At 38.3% G+C, this 12621-nt stretch overlaps 1 protein-coding gene across 1 annotated transcript; it reads right to left on the bottom strand.

The window, feature by feature from the left end:
• Positions 522-1424, bottom strand: TAAR4 (trace amine-associated receptor 4). The gene has a single exon (XM_001924894.4). The coding sequence runs from the start codon at positions 1422-1424 to the stop codon at positions 522-524; it is 903 nt and encodes a 300-aa protein (XP_001924929.4).

Here is a 12621-nt window from a genome sequence, read left to right as displayed (position 1 = left end):
AAGATTTAGAGAAACTCTACATGGCTATCATGAATGTGATGATCAAGTGTGTCTCTTCTTCTGAGGTTTATAAGAAAAAAAAGGAGATCCCTATCTGAGTTATGCTGACAAGTGGAATTCTAAACCTCTAATTTTAGAAATACAGCTATCAGCCAGTTTTGGGAGAGAGTTTCTTTTAATTGGAGCCCCTTCCCCAGAACCCCAGAAATTGACCACTTTGGTAACTCTCGTTTATCCAGGCCATGTCTATTGATTCTTCTTAGTATCTATTACACCAACTGGAAGAATATCCTTATCTAGTCAATCCGTGCTCCCACCTCTAAGGGGAAAGAACATCCAAGATTTCTAGCAGGAAAGGATTTTAGAGAATGAAGATCATTGCCTAAGTATGCACAGGAAATAGCTTAGGGTGGAAGAGTCAGGGCAGAAGATCATGCCTGAGACAATCATCCTTAATGCCTTGCGAAACCAAGGATAAAACATGCCATATATAATGGGGTTGAAAGTGGAATTGAAATAACCTACCAGAGGAAGACATTGTACAAATCTTCAGGAGTTGTAAAACTGATAAAAGGGTCTATGACCGTCAAGATAAAAAAGGGGAGCCAGCACAACACAAATACCCCCATGACTATACTTAAAGTCTTGGTGGCCTTGCTTCCTTTTATGGTTGATGCCTTCCTTTTGCTTGTTGACACAATCTGGTTCATCATAGAACCTGTGCCAATTTGTTTAGCATGCTTCCTGGCTACAGTGAAAATGTGTGCGTAAATCCCCACCATTACTGTCCCAGGGAGAAAGAAGGCTATAAAGGAGGCCAGCACCCCCCAGAGCTTATTAAATATCAACACACACAAGCCTGTGCAGTCAGTGGCTGCAACAAAGTCTTCTGCACCAATTATGTTTAATTCTGAGAATACCAGGCCAAAGGCAAAGAGGATGGGAACAGACCAACTGATGAGTAGAAAGACCCCTATGACAGGGATGGTAATTTTGGTGACATAACATAAAGGGTCACAAACAGCATAGTAGCGGTCCACCGAGATGAAGCAGAGGTGAAAAATGGAGGTGGTACAGAGCATGATGTCACAGCAGCTGTGGACTTTGCAAAAGAGATCACCAAAGTACCAGCAGGACTCAATGGACCTGATCATGCTAAAGGGCATGACCACACAGCTCAGCAAGAAGTCAGTGATGGCCATGGAGAGGATCAGGAAGTTGGTGGGGGAGTGAAGCTGCTTGAAGTAGGCAATGGAAAGAATCACAGCCAGGTTGCCCAGCATGGTCATCACTATGGCACCAATCATGACAATGTACATGGCACCAACACTCAGTCCAGACCTCACATTTCTAGCACACGAATTGTTGGCCAGAGCAAAGCAAAGCTGTATTTCTGGGGCGTTCCAAAGATCCGGTGAATTCATCCTATTTGTCTCCTGGGTAATATGAATCTTTGGCAAAAGTAGTGTGTTCCTTTCTTTCTGTGAAAGAAAGAGGAAAAACAATAAAAATCAGGGGCTGTGCAACTTTTCATAGAGGCCCTGCTAGCTACATTTTCAATTCCAGGTTGAACTCTCTTACGACTGCCAGCACTGCTTCCCAACTTTTATGTATACATCAATCACCTAGAGGTCTTTTCAAAACATACATTCCATTTCTGGGGTGGGAACTGAGAGTTTGCATTTCTCACCAGCTTTTGGAAGATACCAATGATGTTATTCTAAGGACCATCCCTTGACTAAGAAGAGACTAAAGACAACTGAATAAATATTATCACCCAACGTCTAAGTAACCCAGTTAAACCACCCGAGTAATCCAGGTAAGTGCAGGTTCTGATTGTACTAATGCGTAGTCCTTACTCAGGATACTGAAACCCTAGTCAGATCATGATTTTCCCCTGTCCCACCTGTATTAATGAATTTGCTGGATGAAAGCCCCTCAAAATTACCAGGACCTGGGGAACAGTTATGCAATGTTCAGCTTACCTGATACTTAGTATCTAAAGACTGTGCTTCTTTTTTTTAATTGCACTTGTGGATATTTTAAAATGTTTTGGGTCCTGCCACTTAATACTTACTCTTTAGGGAAATAGTTTTCTCTCATTGTGACAGTAGAGATTTTAGGATTTAGAGCAATATACATAAACTAAAATATGATAAAGCCTACACCATTATACAGGAATTATCTAAAAAAAGGGGGAGAAATATCTCAAATGATAGCTTGGATAATTCTCCTGGATTATCCCCTTTCATTTGGCAGCTGCATTTATTTATGAACCCAAATTCAGGGTGAAGACATCTTGTCCACAGGTTCCAAATCTCACACTGGTAACAAATTGGACATATGGAGTGCTCGTTGTTTAGGCTATCACTTTATATAACTTATGCTGTTGTCCTTAAAATGTGAAAATAATGGACTGACTCACCCAGAGTATGACATGGGTGTGATTTGTTTTTCCAGGGCCAGGACTGGAAAAACAATCTGATGACCAATGGCAAGCATTAGTGAGATCTAAGGCCAGGTTGGAGAGTGGACTTTGGCCTGAGAATAGATTAAATCTCCCTGGTCTGTTGAGAAAATGCTCCCACAAGCATGTCCTTGCCAGATTTACTTGGGAAAGATATTAATGAGAGTACACGTACCTTAAAAATAATACTTAACAGTATTTGCTACTAGACTCAGCAATTTTTCCCGATGAGTATAATTTGAAATCTTAATGTTATGTCACATTTTATTTGCTCTGGGTGTAGTGATTTAAGTTCTCATATCAGCATAGTTTTTTCCCATTTTTAAAAATGTTATTGAAATATAGTTGATTTGTAATGTTGTGATAATTTATGCTGTACAATAAAGTGATACAGTTATAAATATACACACATCCATTCTTTTTCAGATTCTTTTCCCATATAGATTATCACAGAATATTGGGTAGAGTTCCCTGTGCTGTACAGCAGGTCCCTGTTGGCCAATCATTCCATATGCCACAGTGTAGCATTGTTCTTAAGATATATTTTAACTATACCAATCAAGTATTATACAATTGACTTGAACTTGAGAAACTACAACAGAGAGCAAAATGTAAGAGCGGCAACGACTTCTTCAACTGCTTTATACACTGCAGACTATCTTTTTTGGAAAACATAGCACGAATTATTTCATTACTTTTCACTTTGGTTCCTAGGCTCTAACATGCTGAATAGAATGAAATCTTAAACACTTAACTACCTTCTTTAATAAATTAACTTTATTCTGCTTTTTAACTTCTTTTACTTTTTTAGTTACATTTTTCTTTCATTTTATTTATTTATTTATTTATTTATTTATTGTCTTTTTAGGGCCACACCTGTGGCATAAGGTGGTTCCCTGGCTAGGTGTCAAATCGGAGCTGTAGCCACTGGCCTACACCACAGCCACAGCAATGCCGGTCTTAATCCACTGAGAGAGGCCAGGGATCAAACTCACATCCTCATGGTTACTAGTTGGGTTCGTTACTGCTGAGCCACAACAGGAACTCCCTCATTCACTATTTTAAAAATTATCTTGAAAGATAGCTAATTACCACAAAATAGCTTAAGTATTTCTCACTTATCTGAAGATGAAACATTCCTAATAAAAATAGTATCGTCTTCAATATTTCTTGGTAAAATTTTTGGAGTTTTAAGTTTCATTTTTGAAAACTTTATCCCTGAAAGCATTGATTATAATTTAATCTCTTAGGTTTGTAAAGTGAGATTTATTTATTTTTATTTTATTTTTTTGGAAGACATGATATGAAATGGCTGCTAGAGATTAATAATATTATTGTATGTTTATGATGAATGGTTATATATATAATGTTTTAGTGAATAATGTTTAGGTGTTAGATTAAAACAAAAGGATAGAGTAAGACACATTTATTTTAAAAGTTATTAATGGGTGATTTGTTAAGGGAATGTTAAGAATAATGGTACTTTAATGCCTTTATCTTAAACTCTTAGCCAAAAGTTATAAAAACAAGTGGGCAAATGCAAACGTCACTACAGGTTTATTGCTTTGTTAAAAGAGGAGATTGTCATGAAATTAAATGCACTTGGAATTTTGTTTGTTTAACTTTAAAAACTTAATAGAATAGATTCCTTTCCTTTGAAGATTCATCTCCCAAAATGATACAGTAATTTTTTAATAAAATAAACTTAAAACCTCTGTGAAATCTCACTTTTCTCACGGGATGTTCTGGTTATGCCTTTTTTCTTTTTAGCAATAACATTTCAACAAAGGACCAAATTAATGACAACACTGCAAACAATGATCTAATGAAAGCATAGAAAAATTGTAAATTTTGCCGGGAGGTAAAAAGTAACATTTGCTAGCAGTTCTAGAGAGCAGCAAAAAATGCATTATTTTTAAGTTCAAGTTTAGTTCTTTCAGGGAAAAAAATTACAGAGTAGGTCAACAGACACAAGGACTCCGAAATAATGATTTTGGAAATGTAAAAGTTCCTCAGAATTTCAAGAAAAAATGGAAAAGAAATTACTTGATAGTTTTTCCTCAAGTATTAAATCTCTAAAATTCTATGAATATGTATGCATTTTCCTCAAATAAGAAGGAACACATCCAATAAGGTCAATAATATATTGCAAACAAAGTGGAAAAAATGAGGAGAGAACTCATTCCACTTGCTTTTCTGGGCGTGATATTTCTCTGCTTACTGGTTACAAAGCTCAAACACTTCGCCTCTGAGACTGTCTCTCTGAAAGCAATGATATTTATCTTGCTCTGACACATCTCACTGAACAATAATTTCCCTGATAAAAGAAATTACTTGTGGGAGTTCCCACTGTGGCTCAGCAGAAAAGAACCTGACTAGTATCCATGAGGATGCGGGTTAGAGCCCCGGCCCCACTTAGTAGGTTGGGGATCCGGTGTTACCATGAGCTGTGGTGTAGGTCGTAGGTTGCAGACATGGCTTGGATCTGGCATTGCTGTGCTGTGGTGCCCGCAGCTGGGATTTAACCCCTAGGCTGGGAACTTCCATGTGCCGCAGGTGTGACCTCCTAAAAAGCACACACACACGCACACTCACACACACACAAAAGAACTGACTTGTGAATTAGATGTAAGAAAGATCTGCTGCGGGTCTTTCTATAGTTGCCTCTTTAGAATTTCAGTGATTTTTAAAAAATGATCCAGGTTTATTTTTGTAGATCACTCTATTAAGTTTGGTTCCGTTCAATATGAAATCAATCACTCAATCAACCTGATCTTTTCCCTCTTAATATATTCTCCTTTGGTTTACCAGAATTTGGTGATTTGGAGCTAAAATCATTGAGAAGTGACTTACCTGTTGTGCAAAGGTTTTTTACCCCGAGAGTGAGGATGACCCTTCACCACTCTCTTCCCTGCTGATGTCCCCCCAGAAAAGGCACTTAGGCTCCAGCTCTTAGGGGTAGGCTCCTAGCAGGCTGTGTTCTCATCAGTATTTAAACACAAAATATGCCTCCTGAGGCTGCATTATCTGTGTCCTGCTTTGGGCAGATTCTTTAATAACTTCAATGTGCTGTCAGCCCAAAGGGTCTATCAAGTCACCAGAGAATTAGCTCCAAGAGAATCAGTCAGTTTTGTGCCATCGTCCCCATGACTTCATAGGGACAGCATGGACTAGCCTCACACAGGGGCAAAGTGGAGAATAAAAAAATGACATGGAGAAGGCAAAGGTGGGAGGGAAGGGGAGAATGTAGTTAAAAGCCAAAGAAGGCTCGCTGTACTCATTACCAAATGCTAGATGTTTTCAAACAGGGAGTTCTTTAATGCCTGTGAAAATTTGTATCTGCTCGTGTTGCCACCGTGCACAAGTCAGTGATGGGCAGTCGCATCGTGGTGCTTTCCGTCTATAATTCTCTTCGCCCAAACAGAAAGCCGTAAGAATCATGTTTCAAAAGAACCAAGTGAAAACTGAAAACGTCCATCCCACCTGGGTATTTTCATGATCCCTAGAGGATGTATCCAATAGTGCCCCGTAGTTCCAAACACTCAGTTTCAAGTAATTTATGTTGATAATTTTATCATCCATTAAGCCATAAAATTGTGATGTTTAAATACCTAATGCTTGAAAAGGATCAATGCTTGGGTATTCATAAAAATAGAATTAAGCTATCCATCTTTAAGCGGCAAAAATTATCTTTAGAGCCTCTGAGGATTTTCTTCATAAAATGAAAAAGCCTTGGTGAATGGGGGTGATTGGAAAATATGGTTTTTCTCTGCATACTCATCTGGGTTCAAAAATCTTCTCTTTCCAAACTTCCTCTCAGTGAACAAACAACTTTGAAGTATATATTCATAAATTTTGATAGCAACAGTCGGGGTTCAGTGGGGAAAATAGAAATGAAAATTATTTTGATGGAAAGGAATTAATTTTGGAAACTGTTTGAAGAGATATTGGAGGACTTAAGATCTATTAACGGCTTTAGGAGTTTGCCCAGGCTCAGGCCCAGGAAAGAGCTCAAATGCTTCCATAGTGTTTGGCTAAACAAAATTATTTAGCATGAGAATAACTCTTCCTCAGTGAGCTTCTGATCTGCCAAAGTGAAAGCACAGACTCTGGGTCGCCCCAGTTGAACCCTGAGCTCTTCAGTCAATCACCACAGCTCTTCTAGGGGTCCATGGAGGACAAAATGACATTCAGAGTCCAAGGACTTAATTATTGCTAGTAGTAGGAACTTAATTTGCAAAAGGAAAAACAATCACATGCTTTCAACATTCAAAAGATATGTTCTTTCCTTGGCATTAATGTACCAGTGAACCATCCTCAGCAGCTTGTCCCTCGGGATGAATAAAGTAATACAGGATGAAGTGTAAATAAGAATAAAAGAAAAAAAAAATAAGAATAAGGAATATAAGATAAAGATAAAAGAATAAAGTAAATATTGAATAAAGTTAAAAAAGAAAAAGAAGGGAGTTCCTGCTGTGAGTCAGCAGGTTAAGGAACCCACATAGTGTCTGTAAGGATGCGGGTTAGAACACTGGTCTCGCTCAGTGGCTTAAGGAATCGATAAGCTGTGGTGTAGGTTGCAGATGCAGCTCAGATCCAGTTGCTGTGGCTGTGGGGTAGGCTTGCAGCTGCAGCTCCAATTTAACCCCTAGCCTGGGAACTTCCATATGCCCAGGTGTGACCATAAAAGAAACACAAAGAAAAGCAAAAGCAAAAGAAAACACATACCAGATAAACAGGTACTATAAACCAAACACGTGACATTTTATTTTTGGTAATCCTTGAAGATTTTTTTTTCTTTGCTTTTTTTTTAGAGCAAAGAATGTTCCCAAACTAGGATTCAAAATGGAGCTGTAGCTACTGGCCTATACCACAGCGACAGCAACATGGGATCCAAGCCATGTCTGTGACCTACACTACTGCTCATGGCAACACCAGTTTCTTAACCCAGTGATCGAGGCCAGGGATCAAATCTGCATCCTTGTAAATCCTAGTCAGGTTCATTAACCCCTGAGCCACAATGGGAACTCTAATCCTTGGAGATTTTAGTGGATATATCCCACAGATATAAATCTGACAGAAAAAAAATTTAATTATTTTCAAAATAGACCATTCAGCACTAAATATTTCAGATTTATGTAATTTTAGTACAATTTGCCAAAGTCTAAGATGACATTAAGAAGTCTCAATATAGTTGACTTAGAAAATTATGTTGATTTCAGGTGTACAACAAAGTAAGTTAGTTATACATATACATATATCTGTTTCTTGTCAGATACTTTTCCCATGTGGGTTATTACACAGTATTGAGTAGATTACCATATGCTATACAGTAGGTCCTTGTTACCTATCGATTTTATGCATAAAAGTGCCTATATGTCGACTCCAACCCCCTAATTTATCCCTCCCACAACATGTTCCCCTTTGGTAACCATACATTTGGCTTCAAGATTGTTGCGTCTGCTTCTGTTTTGTAAGTTCTTTTGTATCTTTTTAAATTAGTTTCCATGTATTAGTGATCTCATATGATATTTGCCTTTCTCTGACTTACTTCACTTAGTATGATAATTTCAAGTCCATCCATGTTGCTCCAAGTGGCATTATTTCATTCTTTTTTATGGCTGTATAATAGTCCACTGCATATATGTACCACATCTTCTTTATCCAACCCTCTGTCAATGGACATTTATGTTGCTTCCATGTCTTAGCTACTGTAAATAGTGATGCAGTGAACATCATAGTGCATGTATCTGTTCAAATTATGATTCTCTCTGGACATAGTCCCAGGAGTGGGATTGCTGAATCATATAGTAGTTCTATATTTAGTTTTTCTAAGGCATCTCCATACTGTTCTCCATGATGATTCCACCAGGTTACTTTCCCACCAACAGTGTGGGAGGGTTCCCTTTTCTCCACACCTACTCCAGCACTTATTGTTTGTAGATTTTTTTGACATGGCCATTCAGACAGATGTAGGGGATATCTCATTGTAGTCTTAATTTGCATTTCTCTAATAATTACTGCTGTTCAGCATCTTTTCATGTGTTTTTGGGCTATCCGACTATTTTCTTTGGAGAAATGTCTATTTACATCTTCTAATCATTTTTTAATTGTGTTCATTTGTTTTTGTTTTTTTGGTATAAAGCTGTATGAGATGTTTGTATATTTGGGGGATTAATCCCTTGTCAGCTGCTTCATTTGCAAAGATTTTCTCCCACTCTGTGGGTTATCTTTTCATTTTGTTTATGGTTTCCTTTGCCATGCAAAACCTTTAAAGTTTAATTAGGTCCCTCTTGTTTATTTTTGTTTTATTTTCATTACTCTAAGAAGTAGATCAAGAAAGATATTGATGCAATTTATATCAAAGAGTGTTCTGCCTATGTTTTCCTCTAAGAGTCAGGTCTTATGTTTAGGTCTTTAATTCATTTTGAGTTTATTTTTGTGCATGGTGTTAGAAAGTGTTCCAATTTCATTCTTTTACATGCAGCTGTCCAGTTTTCCCAACACAATTTATTGAAGAGTCTGTTTCTTCTCATTGTATATTCTAGCCTCCTTTGTCATAGATTAATTGACCATAGGTGTATGGGTCTATTTCTGGGTTTTCTATGCTGTACCATGAACACTTGATTTTTTGCTTTTTGCCTTTTTGTCTCTTTAGGGCTGCACCTGCGGCATATGGAAGTTCCCAGGCTAGGGGTCCAAACGGAGCTGTAGCCACCATCCTACACCAGAGCCACAGCAACGCAGGATCCGAGCCGTGTCTGCGACCCACACAACAGCTCACGGCAACGCTGGATCGTTAACCCACTGAGCAAGGCCGGGGATTGAACCCTCATCGTCTTGGATGCTAGTGGGGTTCATTAACCCCTGAACGACGACGGGAACCCCACACTTGATTTTTTTAGTAAGCTTTTCTCATATACAAATAGATCTAAATTAAATACAAAATTCTAAAGCTTCAGGTTGGGTATATTATACTTCACTAATAAAAGCCTTACGGAGTTCCCGTGGTGGCTCAGTGGTTAACGAATCCGACTAGGAACCATGAGGTTGTGGGTTCAATCCCTGGCCTCACTCAGTGGGTTAAGGATCTGGCATTGCCATGAGCTATGGTGTAGGTTGCGGACGTGGCTCGGATCCCTCGTTGCTGTGGCCCTGGCGTAGGCCAGTGGCTACAGCTCCGATTTGACCCTTAGCCTGGAACCTCCATATGCTGCGAGAGTGGCCCAAGAAATGGCAAAAACAAACAAACAAAAAAAAGCCTTGCAAAATACGTGTTCATCTGCCACATATTTTATTTTCCTCCACTAGCATCCAACTTTCTAGAGAACAGGGTTTAATTCCCCTTTAACACTGTCTTCGTGCTGTGTCCCTCTGGGAAGGCATCCGTACCATGTACAGTATTCAATCACAGTAGGAGGCATGGTGTAGTCGTTGAAATGCAGAATGATAAATTTCATTCGAAAATCAAACAACAAAGGAGTTTACTGATAGAGTCCCAGGAATAAATACGTACTTACCTGGAATTTTTTTGCAACATAATTTGTTATAGCAAAAAAAAAAAAAAAAAGGAGTAGCGATATACTTAAATAAATTATGGTACTTCCAAGTAATAGACTATTCTGAAGACTTTTTGAAAACTTAATTTTGAAAAATTATATTTCCTGATATGGAATGAATCTCTAAGTGAAAGAGCCAAGTTACAGAACAGCATGTATATTATTTTGCCATTATGTAAGTGTGAGAGAACAGTATACACAAGTATAATTATTTATGGATATGCCTATGTATCTTTGAAAGAAAGCAATTGCCTCTGGGAAAGGTGTCTGGAAGACCAAAGGACAAAGATTACAGGGAGACTTACTTACTTTTTAATGTAAAGGCTTAATTCCTTTTGAATTTTTAATACACGTGTGTTCCTTTTTTGCTAAAATAAGTTTAAACTAGTTTATAATGTTTTTATTTATTTTTTATTTGTCTTTATATATTCACATTTAATTTAATTAAAACTGTCTTTTAGCTATAGAGTGAAGATTTAAACTATTCTTATTTTCATGTTTTGAAAGTTCTGAATTAGGTACACAAATGATGAAGCAAAGAAAATCCACAATATTCTGATAGTTTCTATTCAGTTTAAAAGTAATTTTTGTATATCTGTCATTTTCCATATTTGTAATGGTTAAGCGAATTTAGCATTTACCACAATAGCCTTGTGGTTCCCACTTAAAATACATTATTAACTTATTGGTATTGCCTTGATTTTTAAAGTTGAGAGGAACAGGTAAATTTACTATTTAAAAATGGTATTACGATTGTTAAGAATTTTAAATTTACCATATTTGTAAGGATGGCATTAAATTTACAAAAGTTATTTAAGCACTTGGGAAGGTTTTATGTATTAGTCTGACAAATTCGCAAAAAGAGAAATTGAACATTTTAATTTGATAAATGCAAATAAAAAATTAGTGAATTAAAGTACCTAGGCTCTAACTGTCCTTTGAACAACGTTGTTAAAAGTCACTACATGTAGAATAACTTACATTCTATTTGTAAGTTAAATAAAGTTTATAAATTATGAGTTCAATAAGTCATGTTAAGTTTTTAAAAGAAGAGCTAGGTTTTTCAAATTTTTTACAAATTAAATATCAATTCTAAAAGCTGAAATTACCTCAAATAATCTTTTTTGGGGGTGGAAGGGGCACTGCACATGTGGCATGTGGAAATTCCGAGGCCAGGGACTGAATCTGAGCCACAGATGGGACCCGAGCTTCTGCAGAGAAAATGCCAGGTCCTTAACCTGCTGTGCCACAGTGGGAACTCCTCAATCTTTTTTTCTTTAATCTCTTTTATACATAAATGTAAATCAGAAATCTTGCTCTGATGACTGACCTTTAAAATGAAAAGTAGTTTGCTAAGTGAAGGGGGAAGTTGAGTAGCCCCCGGTAGGGCAAATGTGGAGGTGACTTACTGGGGGGACCAATGGTTCCTTCAGAGGAGGATAGACCCCAAAGTGGTGACTAAAGGTAAAAAGAAAAAGAAAGGCTAAGTCAGACTGGTATAGACATGATGCCTTTGGGGAGAATTTCGAAACTTTATCTCAAAGCAATGAAAAGCTACATTCATCATGTTTCCAGCAGGAAACAGACTGAGGAGGAGAGTTTAATAAAAGGACTATTTACAAAGATGTGGGCAGCTTTTAAAGAAACCAGCGGGAAAATCTAGTACCCAGGGGCAGCAATAGCAGGAAAGCACCACCCTGGCTGGCCCTAAGGGACAGGGAGTAGAGTGGTTACAAGGGTTCCAGATGATGGCTGTCTGGAGAGGGACTCTGCCTGGCCTTTCCTGGAGGGCACAGCCAGTCCCAGGGCAACTTGGTAGGGAGGTTGCCTGGGTTAAGTGCCCTGATTTCTCCTCCTCTGTCTCGGATCTCCTGCAAGTGCTTCCCATTTGGAAATGCAATCCATCAGACCCCCCAGGGCAAGAGAGCACCTTAACCCTAATCCTGATCTGTGCTTCCTACACAGGGGGGCATGGAGAAGCCTAGGGGAAGCAGAAAGGATCTAGCACAGAACCATGTAAGATATTTAAGAGGAAAGTGTTAGCTTGGGATACTGTGCAGGGTAGACTGGAAAGCTGTGAAACAAGGGGCGAGAACAGTAGCTAACATGGGTGGAAAGGGGCATGTGTTAAGGATGAATTCCAAATAAATATTTATATCTTTCATTGGGTACTCAATATCCATCTCAGTGAATAGAGATAGTTTTCCTACAAACGTATATCCGCATATTTCATGCAGCCAGCCAGCTAAGTCTATTCTGATAGATTATCCCATTTATATTTAGATAGACTTATATCCAATCTAATAACCACATGCCAATGTCCTGCATACTAAAGCTGGGCCTCCCTAGACTACTCCCTCCCCACTTTGAAAACCCCTCATGCTGCTTTTATGAAACACACACACGCATACACACACACACACACACACACACACACACACACACAGAAGACAAAGATCTATCCTTCGACCAAACTTTCAACAGGCTCCTATGATTCCTCTTCTTGGCTAGACCAAACTTGGGCTTCCCTCTTCGCCCTGGTAGACTATAGATTGAACAAGAATCCTGCAAAGTCAGTTTAGCAAATCCCCCACC

This window comes from Sus scrofa, chromosome 1, assembly GCF_000003025.6.
Source record: "Sus scrofa isolate TJ Tabasco breed Duroc chromosome 1, Sscrofa11.1, whole genome shotgun sequence".
In the NCBI taxonomy this organism is placed as follows: Eukaryota; Metazoa; Chordata; class Mammalia; order Artiodactyla; family Suidae; genus Sus; species Sus scrofa.
This window is presented reverse-complemented; position numbering and strand designations above follow the sequence as displayed.

Coding starts and splice junctions, on each gene's coding strand:
- TAAR4 (XM_001924894.4), bottom strand. CDS start 1,424: ATGAATTCACCGGATCTTTGGAACGCCCCAGAAATACAGCTTTGCTTT.